Source organism: Rutilus rutilus, assembly GCF_951802725.1.
Source record: "Rutilus rutilus genome assembly, chromosome: 4".
Lineage (NCBI taxonomy): Eukaryota > Metazoa > Chordata > Actinopteri > Cypriniformes > Leuciscidae > Rutilus > Rutilus rutilus.
This window is the reverse complement of record NC_140212.1, coordinates 41,044,368-41,064,159: the sequence shown is the minus strand read 5'-3', so window position 1 is coordinate 41,064,159 and position 19,792 is coordinate 41,044,368. Positions and strand designations below refer to the sequence as shown.

Sequence of the window (19,792 nt, the reverse complement as noted above, 5' to 3'; positions counted from 1 at the left end):
CAGCAGTGGCGTGTTACAGTCACTCCTGCTAGCCACTTCGGCGGACTGAATTTTATATATACATTTTTCAATTGTAGTCTTTTACAAAGGGCATCTGAAATAATAAACTAAGTGCAATGTTTTGGTCAAAAATAGCGACAGCGAGTTACACACAAACCCGCCTCTCCTCTTCAGACACCTTCAACATTTCTCACATTATCAGTTTATTCACTATAGTTTAGAAAATGGTAATAACAAACTACAAGAACTCAGAGTTATCAAATCAGTTGATATTTCACTGGTTTTGTTCATCCTTCAGTTAGACTGTCTCACAAATGAATTAGGTTGATTAGCTGTCATCTGTTCATACATAATACCAATTTAGGTCAACCATTACCAAGATATGCTTAATTTCGTTCAGTCTGTGTGTAAAAAGGTCACATTAGCAATTAAAGAAAAATACTAAAGCAAAACATGGTCAGGTCAAAGTGTCTGAATAATTTGGTAGTCACTGTATGAAGAATTTTTGGATGAAGAATGTCACAGTTTACTTTATTTTGCTATAATAATTTGTGGTTTACTGTAGCCAAATTATGGGATAGAATTATCTATATGGCAGTTTTTCCCCATGGTTTTGGTAAAATTGTAGCTTGTGAAAATGCTGAGTGGCTTGTAACTTCTGAAAACCACTCGACACAGTGACTAGTGAGAAAGAAAGTTAATGTCAAGCCCTGTTTACCATGCAAGAAGGCTTTGACATTATACGTTTAGTTTGATTTGTTATATTACCATATGAACCTCAAGGATTGTACATTCTGCACTTGCAGCCAGCGTATGAGTGAGCAACTATCATTTATTTTAATGATATTTGTGCTAATGATGAGTGTTTTCTCAGACCCTCTTCCGGGGGATCCGTGGTGTGTCCTTGGTATTCACTATCCTTGAGTTTATCATCTCCATCGTTCTGTCAGCATTTGCCTGTAAAGCCAACGCCTGTTCTCCACAGGTGAGTGATGCGTTCAGGGCTAGAAGCTGAGTGGCCGCTATGGTTGCTAAGCAGTTGCTAGGGTTTTCTGGGTGGTTGCTAGGACATTGCAGATTGACAAAGACGGGGAGTTTTTCAATTTCTATTGTTTTCAATAATCTGCACAAGTTTCGACACCAAAATATTTTAGCAAGATTTTTGTCTTTTCCTTTTTCCATTTGAAATACAGTGCAGTCTATAAACCTGTAATACTAGAACTGTCATCCAATGTTATTAAATGTATATTGCAGTAAGAAGGTATAAAATGCAACGTGTATTTTTCCGAAGGTGCTGAATGTTCACCAAGTTGTTATTCCACAGTCCTATGCCTTTAGACCCAATCCATCAGAGGTAAGAGAAGCTTGTAGCACCAGTCTATATAATATATATATATATATATATATATATATATATATGTGTGTGTGTGTGTGTGTGTGTGTGTGTGTGTGTGTTCAAGAATTGATTAGAACTATCAATAAATTATCAATAAAGCTGATGGCATACCTGTTTTTCTTGCAGGTACATCTGGTGAGCGACTCCTCCGTGAATCACGATCCTGCAGATGTTCCCCCACAATACAGTGAATGTGCTGATCCTAAATATGAATATTAAAAGTGGACAGAGCTGTGGTCCTGCTGTTGGGTTTGATGCTTTCACAGGACACACGGGTTCTTCCAGTGATTCAGGCCTTCTCCACACTAATACGTGTGGCATCTTTTAAATGCTGTTTAAACTTGTGACAATTTTTGATAAATAACATTGTTGTTAAAAAAAAATAAAAATCATATTTTTCTCTCTGTTTTGTCCTTCTGTCCACACTGAGATGCATTTTATTAATTAAAAAACATTCTCCAAAGTGGATTAGTTTGTAAACCCAGTTTTCGCGTTGTCGTGTGGACTGTCAAAACTGAGTTATTTTAAAACGTTGACGTAAGTTTAGTCATGTGACTCATATTCATATTTATACCAGTATTGTGCCTGTTATGTATGATTCACTTTCACACTGTTGCTAAAATGTTACTTAAAGGGATAGTTCACCCAAAAATGAAAATTCTGTCATCATTTACTCACCCTCAAGTTATTCCAAACCTGTATGAGTTTCTTTGTTCTGCTGAACACAAAGGAAGATATTTGGAAGAATGTTTTAATCAAACAGATCTCGGTCCCCATTGACTTCCATAGTAGGAAAAAATATATACTATGGTAGTCGATGGGGACCGAGATCTGTTTGGTTACAAACATTCTTCCAAATATCTTCCTTTGTGTTCAGCAGAACAAAGAAACTCATACAGGTTTGGAACAACTTGAGGGTGCGTAAATGATTACAGAATTTTCATTTTTGGGTGAACTATCCCTTTAACACACTCTTCATATCACAGTCCTGCAAGGAAGACAGAAAATGTACTTGCATTTGCTGTTCTTCAGTAAAACATGAGAGCAGTCTCGCTTTTGACCAAACATATAATGGTGACTGAGTGCATCAGTGAATGCTGAGATATTTTGCTAAATAAAATAATCCTGTCAGAAGAATTGCACAATAACTTTATTATTTACTTTTCCATCTGTATGATCTCATTAATAGAGCTAATAAACACATTAAGTCCTGGTGTCCAGTGGACATGTATGAAATCGCTGTCCTGTTTCATAACAGGAAGTCATATTTTGATTTGAAACCCCATAACATTATGAAATCTTAACATCAATCACATCCACACGTGCGTCTCATATTATTTTAATATTTTAGCATGTCAAATTCATCTAGTTTTTGCACGCTCTTGATAATGTCTCCAAGAGATTAATCGATAGAAAATGGAGGCGTGCTTTAGTGCAAATGAAATCTGTATTGCAGAAAATGTGCAGTCATGCGGAGACCCGCCCTAAACATGTCCACAATAATGACTGCTGGAGACAGAGCTTCTGAGAGGGAATGTTATATAGGCTACATAGAGGAAATATTCGACTAATCTTACTCTAATCTTACAATATTTACTATCAAAGTCTGTATCTTCCTCCAAAGCACACGCAGACACAAGTGGTTCTTGCTACTGGTTTAATGGAAGACTTTTCTCCAAATCCACCATGAAACTAAACAACAACAAAATACAGAAATGACATCAGCTTGGCACAAAGAGAAAGCCTGCAACAGTAATGGCATTTTACTGACACAAAATACAGACAAATAAAACAAAATACCTCGTTGGCTTCATGCCGCGAGAAAGGGAAATAGTCTTTGAATCTCTTTACGAACGTTCAAGTCCTTTGTGACGAGAATAAATCTTAATCTGAGCATACTTGTCTGTGCTTGTCGCTTGCTTGCATTAACTATGAATCTGACGTGAAGTTCGCATTCCCAGCTAACACACGACGTCGCAGTTACGTAATTTATTCGTACTTTTTGGTCATTTCATGACTTACCAACTGACAACGTAACTACAACGTCGTATGCTCGGAATTTCATTACCATCATATTACCAAACCACAACGTCATCAGTACTTCCTCCTAACGTTATAAGATAACCAACTACGTTCCAGATACGTACTCTATTCGTAATAACTTGGTAATTTCATGACTTACTGGCAACGGAACTGCAACGTAACAGGACCGTAATTTCATTACCATCATCTTACCAACCCACAACGTCGTCAGTACGTCCTCCTAAGGTTATAAGATAACCAACTACGTTCCAGATACGTACTCTATTCGTAATAACTTGGTAATTTCATGACTTACTGGCAACGGAAATGCAACGTCACGGGCCCGTAATTTCATTACCATCTTATCAGACTGCATTTCTATGAAATATTTTATTTGTTTCAATTGTTTGTTTAGTATTCCGTACTGTACGTTTGAAATACGTTCATTTTATTCAAGAAAGGTTATAATTCTAGATGTTTATGTTTGTAAATGTTGCGTGGCTTTGACGTTTTAATGGGCGTGCGCGTGAACCTTCGAGTCGCTTCAAACACTGGGAGCGGAGATGAGTTGCCATGGAAACGGCACGTCACCGACCGCCCCACTGACTGCAACCATGGTTGCCAGGGTAGCGGTTTTCCCGCACAATTGGGCTATTTTAGAAAAGGAGTTGCGGGAAAAAATACGGAGTTGCGGGTTGCGGTTTTTTGGGCTACATTTATAATGTACCGCGGCCGCAAAAAAATAAATAAAAATAAAATAAAAGAATTGTGGACAAAGATAAAAGGGAACCTTTTATTAGTGGGTGTTGATCCCCGGGAATGAATACTAGGCAACAAACGCTGCTTCTCGCGAGACGCGAGTAGGCGCGCGCGCCACATGTGCTTTGACATCACAAATCAAGCATCATCATCACGTCACTCACATGAGAGGAGAGCGTTGTAGTCAGAAGCGTCGGTTCGGTTGTCTGTGGATGAACAAGCAGCATTCTAAAATGTCAGGTAAATGGGGAAAGTATGGAAAGAAGTATCGCAAAGAATGGGAGACAGAGAAAGGATTAAAGGAGTGGATTCGAAGTGTTCCAAATGATGATAGAAAAGCGTTCTGCAAATATTGCAAATGTGAAGTAAGAGCTCACCACGGTGATCTGGTAGCTCATGCTGCGACTGAAAAACATAAAAAAAATGCGGCTCCTTTCTCAAATGCCAGAACATTATTTGATACAGGCAGTTCTTTTCTAAGAAATAATGCACCTGTGAAAGAGGCAGAGTTGAAGCTGGCTGCCCATGTTGCTTGTCACTCAAGCACTTCAACTGTTGACCACTTAGGAAGTGTTGTGGAAGAAATTTCGAAAAAAGGCATTAGTTTACATCGAACGAAATGCACAGCACTAATTAATTCAGTGATAGGACCAGTAGTACATGAAGACCTTTTGGAGGATGTAGGAAGTGGACCATACTCTCTAATTGTTGATGAGAGCACTGATGTCACGACCAAAAAACAACTGTGTATAGTCATCAGATATTACAGCAAAAAGCTCTCACGAATCATTAGCACTTTTGCAGGAATGATCAATATAGTAGCTGGTGATTCACTTACCATAGCAAATGCTTTATTCAAATTTCTGGATGAAAACAAATTGTCCATACTGAATTGCATCGGTCTTGCAACTGATGGCTGTAACACAATGTGTGGGCAACATAATTCAGTGCTACAGAAATTCCGTGACCGCAATCCTCATATTGTCTACATAAAGTGTGTGTGCCATTCTCTTCAGCTCTGTGCATCAAAAGCCGTCAGTGTCCTCCCCAGAAATGTTGAGTACATGGTTTCTCAGACCTACAGTTGGTTTTCAAATGCCACCCAGCGTCTCCAAAAATATTCTGAACTGTACAAAACCATAAATGTAGGTGAAAGCCCGCTGAAGATTCTGCAACTGTCTGACACTAGGTGGCTCGCTATTAGTGAGTGCATCAACCGGATCCTTGCACAGTATGTGGAGCTTAAGTTGCATTTTCAGTTGACAAAAGACAGTGAGAGGAGCTATGCTGCGGAACTGCTGTACCAAATGTATAGTGACAATATTAACCTGATATACCTGAAATTCCTCCAACCAATTGTGTCAGAGTTAAACAGACTTAATAAAATCTTTCAACTTGACAAACCTGATCCTGCAAAACTTCTTACGGAACTTCTAACATTTTACCGGTCCCTGCTTGAGCGCATAGGTTTGCCGAAGACATTCCAGAGCTGGCAAGACATCATGGAGTTTAACCTTTCTGATGAGAATCTTTTGCCACTTGATGCCGTAGACTTTGGGGTGCAGTTCCGTCTCGCTTTGTTTGAAGCCAATGGAATAAGTGACCTAGCTGAACAGGACATGAAACGCAGGTGCAGGGACTACATGCTAGAGTTATCTAAGGAAATTAGGAAGAGACTTCCAGATAACATTAAACAGTTAGAGGCTCTCAAATTCCTGTCACCGAGTCATACTCTGTCATCAAGTAAGCCAAGGATTGATGATCTTCCCTTTTTCCACCTCTTCAAGGGAGATGTAGGGAAAGCAGAGCAACAGTGGAGAGTAATTCACACTCTGGAATGGAACAATGCAGAAGATGGCAAAACAGAGGACTTCTGGGTAGAAGTTTCTGCATACACAGATACTGCAGGTGATAGAAACTTTGAAGATCTTGGTAATTTTGCATTGAGTCTTCTTGCTCTACCATTCAGCAATGCAGCAGTTGAGCGTTCATTTTCCCAAATGTCACTGATAAAGAACAAGCTACGAAACAGGCTAGAGCAGAATTCTTTGCTAAATATAATGAGGATTCGAGCTTACATGCAACGAAGAAACATATGCTGCCATGAATTTAAACCATCACCACGGATGCTTTCTCTCTTTACTGCTGAAATCTATTCAGCACCACCTGAGAAGGGTGGGGAAGAGAGCACCAATGTCTAAAATAAAACAGCCCTGAGATTGTATATAGTTCTGTTCAAATCTGTAATCAAAATGAGGCTGCGCAGTTAGACCATCTAAGAAGAAAATGTTGTGAAAAGTTCTGAAAAAAAGAGAAGACAAACAACAACAAAAACAAAGGGACAAGTGTTCAAGTTCACCCAGTAAGCATATTTGTAATAATATTGATAAAAGCCAGTGTATGTTAATTTAGTTTAACAGTGTGTTAATTTTAATATTGATGCTTGTGTGTAAACAGAACAGCCGCAGATCTGGAGAGAAAAGCATCAGAGAGAAGTTCTGAGAAGAGAAAAAGTAAGTACAAGTTAGTACTTCTGACTAGGGTCAGAAAATATCAGAGAGGACATGTTCTTATTTGACCTTTATTGTATGAGATAGTGTATTAAAAAAAAACACAGTGTGTGATATTAAGAATTTGGGTAAGACAAAAGGTGAATACTTTAAACTTAAACTTATATAAATTTAATTTAAGCCCCTTTGTGGGAATCCAGCCGTTGTCTAATCTGATTGGACACTGAAAAATTGGGCTAGTTTTCATTCCATTTGGGCGGGTTTTGAGTTGTCATTGGGCTGGAAATATTTCTGGGACCTGGCAACCCTGACTGCAACTGACAAAGCGGCAGAACTCCGTCTCTCGCTGTTGTTTTCACTGCTTTCAGGTGAGTTTAGTCTCTAAAATCACACAAATAATACACACAACTGTTCTTGACACTTCTCGTACTTGTAATTGACACGCTTCTGTTGAATATTTGCTTTATAGAAATGGTTTAGTGTCTTAGGAAAAAGTCCGTTAGCATCTCAACCGTTTTCAGAAGAGATAACGTTATGCTAACTTCATAGCTTGAGCTTTTGATATGAAAGTTTAGGATTTTAATCACATCTTATGGGTAGATGAGAGGTTTTGATAGTTTTGTAAAAAAAAATAAGGTAGTTTGGAAGTGAGCTAATTTATTTAACATAAACGTATTTACCATAAACGTACTCGATGACGTCACTTAACGTTACATGGAGTGTGAAAATTGGCTGAAACTTAGCTCAATGATAAACACAAATTGATAAAACTAGTTCTGTGATTTCAGGAGCAACAAAATAATCCTTCTACAACAGAGGGGAAGCTTCACGACTTAAATATTTCTGAAGAAAGCTGCTGCCAGAGAAGTTGGAAACAGGTGAAGTGAGGAAGCTCATTAAATAACTTCATATCCATTTTCTCACAATATTTTGTCACCTACTAACTGTACATCACCATGCATCTGTTATTTTAAAATTCTCATATTTACATTTATTTGTTTAATTTATTTTAAGAAAGTTTTGACATCCAAACTTAAGTGACACTGTATGAGCAACATGAATAAGTGAATAAGTAAAACTAAAAACATAGATGAAACATTTAAGATTATTATCAGTGTTGAAAACAGCAGTGCTGCTTCATATTTTTGTGTTTTTCAGGGTTATTTGATGAATGAAAGAAAAAAAGCATAATTTATTTGAAACAGAAATCTTTACTCTCTCTTCTGGTCACTTTAATCCATCCTTGCTGAATAAAATAAGATTTTTTATTTTATTTTTACTCTATTGAACCCAAACTTTTGAACAGTAGTGTATATGTTGGGTCTATTTAACAATGAATCCTGGAGAGAGAAAAAAGAAAATGGATTAAACTTTTACATTGGTTTACACAAAAAGATTAATCAGCACATTTTCAACATTGATAATACTCAGAAATGTTTAGGACGTTTGCATTGTAAGAATGTATAGTATTCAAATATTAAAATGCTGACTCGTTAGGCCATGTTTTCTTTTTAAAATCAGATGATTTCCTATTAATTCAATAGAATGTAAGGGAATAACTCTAGAATAACCTTCCTGATAATGTTTGGGGCCCAGAAACACTATACTAATTTAAATCTAGATAAAAGACACATCTCTTTAGCCAAGCATTCAATTAAAGGCAGGGTAGGTAGAAATGGTCTAAAAATTTTATTTTTCAAATTTGTTTAAACTTTATGTACATATCAATACATAATTAAAATGTAAGTACTCTGAAAAAGAAAGTATCAAAATCGAGTGTCTGTAGACCTCTCACGACTGTTTTAAAGACATCTCATTATTTCCATTCACTCCACCCCCTCATTTCTGTGCTTCTTCCAAAGCCACGCCCCCAAAACACATGAACGCGCGACTCCGACCGCTGAGCTAGAGGACGCATTATTTACCTGAGACAAGCGGAGGGGAAGGGGCATTTTTTTGCCTGGTTTGCCTTCACTAACTGCATATGCCGGTACTGTAAAATTAGATTGCTCTTTCTCTGCCATTGTTTTGGTATTCCTAGGTTCAGTGCCTTCTTCTTCTTCTTCGATAGATTTTATTGGCAGCTTGCAAACATAGTGCATTACCGCCATCTACTGGACGGAGGTGTGATCAGGTTCCGTGCCTCTCGCACTCCTCAAATCAAACGGTCGCGCGCAAGTGGGCAGGTGCTGTGTGGCAAAAGGGTGGTTGCCATGGTTGCGAGAGAGTGACAGTCGCCTAAGCCAATCCTTTGATTCGTCCCGAATCGAAATAATGAGCTGTGTTTAATACAGATTAAACGGTCTAGAGTCACTTGATTTTTATACTCTTTTTTTCAGAGTTCTTACATTTTAATTATGTATTGATATATATAGAAAGTTTTAACAAATTTGGATCTTTAATTTTTAATAAATCCTACCTACCCTGCCTTTAACACATCTCATAATCTTGCACTATATGTGATGAAATAGTAAAAAGTGCACATGACCATCTTTTGCCTGAAATAATATGAACAGCAGCAATGCTAATCTTTCTCCTGTTGTCTCCTTGTTTCTATCTCAGGATGCTCAGCATATTTTACTAGAGATTACAGCAGCTCCAGTTCGGATCCAGCCTCACTTGGGAAGACTTCTAATGACATCAACACTCTTGAAGACAATGTGTTTAAACAATTTTCAGATGTTAAATGATATTTTAAAGTGTTTAAACTAATTTAAGTTTTTATGTCAGGTGGTACAGCAAAAATATTATGTATTGTAGTTGTACCACCTGACATGGAAAGTGTACCACCAACCTACCCATACTTGAAATGAGCAGTTTTTATCAGTATTTGAAAGAGCTCTACAAACTTTTTCACTCTGCCAAAGAGATCAGTTAGGCTCCTCTGGACGATGCATTATCATGTTTACTGTTATTACCTTGTAAATTCATAATAACATTTGAGAATATACAAATGGCCGGACAAAAGTTTCTCAATTATCTCAACAGCTTTAAAACTACTGATATTTATAAAAAACAATTATATGAAAGGCTTCAAACCTAAAATGATGGCATAGTTTTTATTTTGTTATTATTAAGACACCATTTTAAATTGTTTTCTTAATCTGTTTATTTGTTCGGACAGTTGCACCATCACCTGACATTTTAGGAGTTTAATGCTGCCTTCAGGAATAATCATAAATAGGCCTAGTTTCCTAGTTAAAAAAAAAAAAAAGGACATTGTAATTATGACTTCAGAAGAAGAAAAACAAAATATGTATTATTAAATGTACAAAAAAAATGTATTTCAAACTAAGGTTTTATAGCATATAGTGATACATGTCATTAAGTTATCAAATTATTTTAAAAGGAAATAATGCACTTGCGACAACATAACTTTGTGACAATGTTTAGAAAAATATACAAGCGATTTTTAAACAAAACTGTCTGCTTACAGATTCTCTCTTTCAGTGCTAATTGCTTTGTGTATTTAAATGTTAAATGGTAAAACACTCAACTGTTCTTTTTTCTTGCATTTTTCTTTTCTTATTCTTGCTTTGTTATTAGGGCCACCAAAATGAAGACGTGTAGGAGTAGTTTGATGTTCAAGTTTTTGAGGAAAATCTTGTTCATTTAAATGTATAACCTGTTTGCAAATTGTTTTTGCTGTTTGTGCTTTGTTCTATAGTAAATGAACTGAATTAACCAAATTTTGAGTCTGTATATCGTTCATATGTCGTTGAAAAAGTCTCTAAAATAGTTTTGGGCCAATGAGGACAAGTTAAATTAGACCTCTGCATGTCCGCCCATATTATTAAAAACTAAAATGACCAACTGGTTACCAACACACGACTGTCGATCCACAACGTTGCCACGACGTCGCCGTTACCTGCTGACAACGTTACAAAGTTACGTTGTAGCAACGTATCTGGGAATTTCACTTTTCCGGTTGCCACAACGTAACTAATTACGTCGCCACGACGAAAGTTTGGTCACCAGATTACGTTGCAGTTACGTAACAGTCACGTATTTGTGTTAGCTGGGTTTGCGCATAAACTTAATCCTTCAAAATAAAGGTACTGCAGATTATAATAAATAAATAAATAAATAAATAATGTATAAGTGTATAAATAACAAACAACTTAAATTCTAAATTATCAAAGTGATTATAGAAAAAATAAACAAATTATATCAACAATATAATGGCAGCATTTACAAAGTCTAATTAAAGTCAGACTTTTCCGTCTCAGTATGTTTAGTTTCGGTTTCGATTTGAAGCGTTTTCATTTCGGTGCATCACTAACTCAGTACTCTGTTAATAACGACCTGACAACACAAACTGTACATGAACGAGTACCTGGACGAGCTCAATCTTGTTGCAGTCTTGATCGAAGTTCTTGTGTGTTTGTGTCGTCGTGGAAGAAGCCGATCTCGACCTTCACGCGCTGTTTTACACGGACGATAGTAACTCAGAGATGGGTGTGCCGTGCACTTGTTGGAGGCAGAACTAATGCTGTCACGGGAATAATTGATGAGTTTTCCCCGCAACAGCTAGATCGTGTTGTCTTGTTAATAATGTAGTGTTTATATGAGTGGTGTTTTATACACAGCGAAAATAGCCTGCATCTGGATAGCATCGTAAATAAATATGGTTGTCAGTGTATGGGACACTACATATAATTTTGGTTTGAATAATATTTTCTCAATAAATAGGGAAGAATAAACCCGGAAATCTCAAGAGAAAACTCCCCAATTCCTGATCATTCCGACAACAAACACTTGAATGCAACAAGCTAATAATCATGTATGACTTTTGAAGTGGCAGCATAAATCCACTAACAACAACCTGTGCAAAATAACCATACAGGTCTGGAAATGATGTAAATATCATATACATAAAAGCAAATGGAATAGCAAACCTTCTGCAACATGTTTTAGAAATGAATGTAAAAGTTATCTAGCATCCATAAAATACTTATCCATCAGATAATCAATCCCTTGTTGAATTATATAAAGTCATGCAGGAGTTTCTTTCTTTTTAACCCTTTAATACCGGATGTGTCGTCGCCGACACAGCCAACCAAGCTGTATTCATGTCACTGTAACTCTTCAACCGTTTGCATATTTGAATATGTACATGCTTACATCATTTTGTTTATTTTTATTTCATATTTTCTTCCTTGCAAGCAATCCCCCTTTAAGTGTTTTGAAGATTATGCTTTTGTTTATTGTACTTTAAGGGGTCATATAATGGTACATGCACTTTTACGAGTTGATTGTACTGAAATGTGTGTTGGCAGTGCCTGTACACAACCATCATAAAATGATAAAAATCCTTCCAGTGTATTTTTTTTTTTTATCTTCTATGTTTCCCCTCTCTCTAATCAAGCTGTTTGATTTTGTGACGTCACAAAATCGACGCCCCTCCCACGATTGTTGATTGACAGCAGCATTTCAACACAAACCCGCCCTCGCTCGTGAGCGACCTGTCAATCATAGTCTGCGTGGTCATTGTTGATACGCTTGAGCACTGTCTATGAGCAGAATGGCGTCTAATCCGGCCATTCTCAAACTGTGGTTGAGCCAACCTCTCAAACTTGAGCCAACCCTCAAACTGTGAGGGTACTGCAGGTGGTCCGTGGAGAGGCAAAATAAAATATAAAAGAATATTTTTTTTACCTTCATTTTACCAGGAAATTCCCAGAATATTTAGGCCTATATTGATATACAATTTAAATGAAATTGTCAAGTTATTGTGTGATTACTAAAATTGGCCGTGACGTTCAAGTTCAGTGCCGTTAGAACCACAACATGGATCGGTGGATTGCAACAGGTTCTCTGAAGAGAAAAGGGCAGAGGCAAATGTGTTCTCATTATCACATCACATGCATAGCCTTTAGTTTATAGGCAGTTTTCACCTTATTCCGCCCCGCCCACTTTTACTTCTGTCCAGTACTTCCGTTGTAAACCAACTTCCGGTTTAGCGGACCCTCATTCAATTTCGAGGAGAACTGCAGAGAAGTCTCACTGATAAAATGTCACATAAGATAAGTTAATTTGTGCCAAATGTGCAATGTACGTGTGTACCAACAGCACAGCAATGCACTGTTTCTCGGGGTAAATTTTAAACGACCTTTAGGTGTTTATATGACCCGTCTGCCTGTCTGATCGCAGCCCGGCCGATGTGTAGTGTTTAGCCTACATTAGCCACAAACATCTAATGTTGTAATGGTCTCACTACAGGACACATACACATGCTATACCTTGTTTGAAAGCTATGGTCCTCTAGAATTCAGTCGCTGGATTTATTTTACAGCCATTACTTGTGTTAGAGATCAAACCATAAGAAATTGCAGCTAGCAGTTAGCTAAGCTAACGTTACCCTCTTGTTCATCTAGTTGAGGCTCTACTTTCTTTCTACACCAGTTCGTGGCTATTTTTTTCTCATCTGTTGGCTATACACTGCAAATGTATCTGGTGATTAAGCAAACAAACTGTGGTGTAATAATGTTTCAAACTTTACATGTAGTTTGTGCACATCTTCATAACTAAGTAATAGCTATTAGAAAGACACAGCTATTAAATAATTTGATTGTGGCATTGTTTCAAAAGCTTCAAGTGAAATGTACTTTAGTACGTTGCAGCAGTTGTTAATAACCATAGGCCAACGCATTTGGCTATAATATTATAGTCTATCTACTTATATCAAGACAGATAACAGATTGGACCAGGGCAAACAAAGCGCTAAGTAGCTAAACCAGGAAGTGAGATTACGCGGATGGCGCCACCCAGTGCTACTTCCGGAATAAGGTGAATATGAAACGAAATGTTTATAAATGGAATGAATAAGGCCTGTTATTATTTTAATTTCCAGTTAGTTTCTTGACCTCGCGTTTCTGTAATGTTTTGTGGATGTGCTGTTAAGTGGACAAACTCAAGCCTACTTTTTTGAGGACTTGTAAAACTCTGAAGATTAATAATCCCTTAAAATCGCCAAAGGTTTTGAAATGTTGACTATATCCAAGTGTTCTTACTATATAGATTTCATACTCTATTGCTATGGAAATAAGCCTGTTGTTCAAATGAACCTGATTATGCCCTTGGGCGCTTGAGTAAATAAATAAATTAAATATGTAAACAGCCGTTGTGTGCAGTAAACTTTCTTTTAACAAGCCGTATGTAAGTAAGCCTATTTAGAGGTGCGGATTAATTCAGGTAGGAATTAATCCGTGTGTAGAGTAGACATATTTTATTATGTGTATTATGAGGTGGTCTGCGAAAATTCTTGATTACAAATAGTGGTCCACACACACAAAAAGTTTGAAAACCCCTGGTCTAATCGATTGTGGTGTTCTGTTCTTGGGTGTAATAACGAACACAGCAGTCATTTTGATGTTCCTAAATCTGAACCGCTGAAGACGCAGTGGCTGAGTTTTGTTTTCGAAGGGAATATTCCCCACGATCAACGTCAATGCTTTCATGTTGCACAAATCATTTCACACACCAGACTGCTTTACAAACGAGGATCAGTAACGTTATAAAGCTGGTTTTGCTAAGAAGCTACTCCTGAAAAAAGGATTGGTACCAACTATTCGTGTTCCTGCTGCACCTCCAGAAGAACTGAAGTGAGTGTAAAGTTTTTTTAACCTTTATATTAATATTTATATTAATCTTTGCAAATCGCTTGCTGCACGCTTCACGATGAATGCGGCTGTTTACACTCAGGGTACATTACGGCATGCTTTCTATGTACAACGTTCTCAATATAATTCATAATCCCACGTTTATGATGAACAACGCGTTATGGTTATTGTGTTATTGTGTTACAAACGGTGTACGCACAGAACAGAGGGGCGGGGTGAGCAAAGCTCATTATCATTTAAAGACACATGCACTTAAACGGCGCACTGAAAACAGACCTGGTTTTGACCAGGTTTTTTTATTTTTAATTAACCCTCTGGGGACTAAGCCCTTTTTGGTCCGTTTTCTCTATTTTTACATTTGGGCTTATAAACCATATGTAATGGAGATGGAACACCATGTGTTTGGTATCTATGGATTCAGAAGACCCTAAGCTAACATAAGAATACATGTAATGTGTTTATAAAGCAAGTATGAGTAAAAAATTTACAATATACTAGAGAATTTCAAAAACGAAGTTTATTTTAGTCATTTATTACTGAAAATCACACCTCAACAATAGTGAACAGGTTTTGAACAATATATATATTTTTCAAACCCTTTACTTGACATACATTTGTAATTGTTCAATCAAAAGTGTAAAGAACAATGAAATAATGAACTTTATATACAAAGGCGTTATGTATCCCAGGCATTTTGTCAGCTTCGGATTTCTCCTCGTCACTTTCCAGTAATTGTTCCAGAGCTTGTTCTGAGGTAAATCTTTTACTGCTTGCCATCATAAAAGTGCTAAAACAATATAATAATAATGCTATAATTGCTAATATGCTATATATATATATATATATATATATATATATATATATATATATATAAATATTATAATCGTTCTGTCTCTCTCTCATATAAATCTGTGTGTGTAATTCTCCGCTCCGTTCACTCTCTGTCTCCTTCTCCACTCGACGCTGTTTGCGTCATATCACTTACTATAGTACCACCCCTTGCAAGGCTAAAGAGTCCTCTGATTAGCTAGAATACGTCATGGTAACCTTCCTCTGATTGGGTAAGAAAAATATTCCTCCCAGCGGCAATTTTTCCATTGGCCTTTGCGCGTGGAATATTCCTAACAACATTGATTTCATTGGCCTTATACAAAGTGGTATACCGCAACAAGGTGTATACCATATACCACTGTTTTCAGCGGAGTCCGAGGAAGACAGCAAAAAAAGACTGCATCTCTCTATCATTAATAGTTTTTAAGATAATTACACATTTGTAAAAGTGTGCCATTTTGGGCGGTTCCGCCCAATCCGTCCCCAGAGGGTTAAAGTATATTACAGACTTTTAATTTAGACCCTAAAGAATCATATTAGCTTGTACAAAAATGGCATTATATGACCCCTTTAACCCCCTGAGGTCGGCGGTATCGCCGGCGATACCAGCTCGCTTTTTTTTTAGCAGTGTAAAAGAAACTCATGAATACTCTGTTGACTTAGATTTTTCATTGGAGTTTCATACATCAATAGATTCTGTTAAATGTGTATTATTTTTGTGTATACTCACAATAAAAACAAAGTGTTGTGCTTTTTGCCAAATAAAGAAAAATAAAAACGAAGCGAGTTCTGCCTCCTCTCTTTCAGTGTAGTCCATTCTGAAACGCGTCCGAAAATTAACCATAACTCAGCGAATACTCAGTCAAACAGGCATACAGGCATACAGACATGAAGCTTGAATTCTCTCCTTTTAAATGAAGTAATTTTTATAAAAAACAAATATTCACAGTTTATGTAATATGTATGCAAAGAGAGAGATGTCAGTCGTTCTCATCTCAGCTAATTACGTTATAATGTGCTCCGCCCACGGAGAGCGCGCGCTATTCAAACGCAAATGTAAGCCGATCCATACAAACCTGTGAAACGCCCACATCAGCTGGATAACACACACCGCGAGTTCACTTTCAGACGTATGTACTTTACGATGCTGTGAGGAATAATACTATCTTGATAATAATCCTGCAAAAATGTACCTCAGAAGTTCTGTAAGTATCATTTCGAGGAGCAAACGGATCCCGCTGAGGAATAGGTCAGTTCTGTTTGCTTTGTTCTAATCGGAATGAATGAACGCACAGATGCGCGCTGTTGTGGAGCTACTACAGCTGGCAAAAATACTGTTTTAATATGAATCGCGAATACAAAGAAAGATTACACTGGAAATACTGTTACAATTTTAAATGTTGTTGTAATTGTATAACCTTAATATATATATATATATATATATATATATATATATATATATATATATACGTATATATATATATATATATATATATATATATATATATATATATATATATATATATACGTATATATATATATATATATATATATATATATATATATATATATATATATATATATATATACGTATATATAGGCCTATATAAGGATAGATGTAAACAAAATCTTAAAAGGTTAATTTTAATAATAATTTTATTATGCTTTATTAGTGACACATTTGGGAAGAGAATATATTCCAAATCTGACAGTATGAGAACAATTAACTGCACAATTACTAGAAATGTTTACCTTGGATATTGTACAATTTGCAAGCAAAATTTGTGGAAAAAACAACAAACCAGTTATATATTGTCCTTGCATTCTTGTGGCTCAGTCACACACCTGAATGAAAGGCTCATTACGTATGCAGCCTCATTATGCGGGCCCCATTGACTCTGCAGGTGTGAATCACGCCCACCCGCATATGGCCTTTCCAAACAAAAAGTGTTTTACAAGATTTAAATCAATGTATTGTGTTATGTGAATGATTAGGCAGGATGATTTTCACATAATTCTGAAGAAAAAACAGTAGGCAATGACATCCATTAGTCAAAAGTCTTATTTACATATATTTAGAATGTGTTTTATGGCCTTATTTCAGAAACTTTAGTTTTTTGTTTTTTAAAAAACCATGCATAAACATTATTCTCTCAAAAATACAAACATGTACATGCAAGTTGTTCACATATTATGGTAGCCCTGTTTGTGCTAAATAGAGTGAATTTACACCTTTGCCATTAATATGTTTATAAGCAACTGAAAAAAGCACAAATGTCAGGGCATGTCAGAACATCTCAAGGACCCCAAAAACCTCTCAGACCCCAGAGGGTTAACCCTCTGGGGACCAAGCTGTTTTTGGGGTCCTTGAGATGTTCTGACATGCTCTGACATTTGTTCTTTTTTCAGTTATTTATAAACATGTTAATGGAAAAGGTGTAAATTCACTCTATATAGCACAAACAGGCCTACCATAATATGCGAGCAACGTGTATGTAGATGTTTGTATTTTTAAGAGAATAATGTTTATGCGTGGTTACTGGAAAATATTAAATGAAAGTTGCTGAATTAAGACCACAAAACACATATTAAATATGTGTCCACAAGACTTTTGACTAATGGATGTTGTCCCTTTGAGTTCTAGCTTCAAAATTATGTGAAAATAGTCTTGCTTTATCGTTCACAAAAAAAAAAATACATTGATTTGAATGGTGTAAAACAGGTTTTGCTTGGAAAGCCAATATGCGAGGGGGAGGAGTAGTTTACGCCTTAGATTACAATGTCCCACCCACTCTGCATAATGACTCTGCATAATGAGCCATTCATTCAGGTGTGACACTGACTGAGCCACAATGCAAGGACAAAAGATGTATTTAGAATACTTATATTGACCATTTAAGATTTCGCTTACATCTATCTTGCAAATATGTTTTGCTATTTTATTAAAAATGTTACAATTACAACAATAATTACAATTTCAACAATATTTCAAGTGTACTCTTTCTTTGTAAAAAAGAAAAAGAAAAAAGATTATAGGCCTACATTTTATCATATGTATTCATTAGTTTGAATATAGCAAATATATATATATATATATATATATATATATAATATATATAAATAATATAGTTATATAACGTTAGATATGTGCAGAAATTTCTAAACAAAAGATAATTTGATGTGGCAGTATATTCTACAGTAGCCTAAAAACTGTACCCAAATCTAGTCAACAAGTGACTGACTGTAACGTTGTTTTTATGAAATATTAGGGCATATAAATGCTAATTTGCAGTTTAATACGTTGCTTATACAAATACATTTTATTTCAACATATTCCAGTCGATTTTTACTCATCTCAGTAGGCTATAGCAAAGCAGTTTATTCTTTCACACACAGACGCGCGATTCATATTTAGGCTAAACAGTCTTTACAAATATGTACCCTTCATTCATCTCACAGAAAGGCGAGTCATATTATAGAAATGCGATTCATCTTTTTGCGGTTTGCATAGGCCTACACTAACGTTATTCCACATCAACACTTGAGAAAAGAAAACAGCCTACCTCACTCCTCAGCGGGATCTGCTCCTCATATCAGGAGATATTGCTCCTCATATCAGCATGTTCTGAGGAAACTTATGCCTCACTCGATTGCGACGCGCTTTGTTTACAGCTGATGTGGGCGTTTCACAGACTGAAATGGTTCTCAGAATAGCACGCGCTCTCCGGGGAGTGGTCAAATTACTTTTGAATGGCTCGTAATGAGCTCGACTGGAGTCGCTCTCTTTTTGTACAGATTACAGAAGCTGAGAATATTTGTTTTTTATATAAATTACTTCATTTAAAAGCTGCGATCTCAAGCTTTATGCCCGTGGGTCTGTTTGCCTGTTTGACTGAATTTTCGCGGAGTTATAGATCATTTTCGAACGCGTTTCAAATGGGAGTTTACTGACAGAGAGAAGGCAGAAATCGCATCATGTTAATATTTATTTATTTGTCAAAAAGCAAAACACTTTATTTTTATTGTGAGTATACAGAAAAAAAATAGAAACTGAACAGGATCGATTGATGTATTACACGAAAATGAAAGATCAAAATTAACAGAGCATTTAGTGTTTATTTTCATTGCTAAAAAAAAAAAAACGAGCAAAACGTGCGGGCGCGTTTTTGGTCCCCAGAGGGTTAATATGCTGTTGTTGTTAAAAAAAAAACGATATATATATATATATATATATATATATATATATATCTATATATATATATATCTATATATATATATATATATATATATATATATATATATATATATATAGCCGGCCAATTTAGGCATTTGATTAAAAAAAAAAAAAACGTTTTTATGTGTAATAAGAAATGTAGTATAAACTGTTAACTTCAGCAAACCTTGTTTTTAATGTACTATTTTCAATGGTTCCGAACGAGAGTTCCTATCAATTGTTGTATGTGGGGCCTTAATTAGTGGGACACCTACGGAAACTGTATCGCTTCTCCTTTAAACATTCGCGCATGGTGTATGTGTAACGGAGTTAAAAATGCACTTTAATAATTCTTATTTTCAAAATGAGCATCTGTGAATTTTATTTATCATTTAATGATTTTATTGAATATCTGAATTTTATCTCATGGAGTTATTTT

At 36.1% G+C, this 19,792-nt stretch overlaps 1 protein-coding gene and 1 long non-coding RNA gene across 2 annotated transcripts in view; both read left to right on the top strand.

Annotated features, from left to right (window-relative positions):
* The window catches only part of LOC311289503 (membrane-spanning 4-domains subfamily A member 8-like), a 10,448-nt gene extending 8,648 nt beyond the window's left edge, over window positions 1-1,800 (top strand). The window contains exons 7-9 of the mRNA XM_084407578.1: window positions 875-985; window positions 1,292-1,354; window positions 1,523-1,800. Coding sequence (XP_084263704.1) covers window positions 875-985; window positions 1,292-1,354; window positions 1,523-1,615 — 267 coding nt within the window. The 3' untranslated portion in view covers window positions 1,616-1,800. The remainder of the gene's footprint in view (window positions 1-874; window positions 986-1,291; window positions 1,355-1,522) is intronic.
* A 5,194-nt stretch (window positions 1,801-6,994) lies between these two features.
* On the top strand, window positions 6,995-10,367 carry LOC311289148. Its single transcript, XR_014627068.1, has 3 exons — window positions 6,995-7,055; window positions 7,476-7,565; window positions 9,250-10,367. It is a non-coding gene; the product is annotated as an uncharacterized lncRNA (long non-coding RNA).
* The last annotated feature ends 9,425 nt before the right edge of the window (window positions 10,368-19,792 follow it).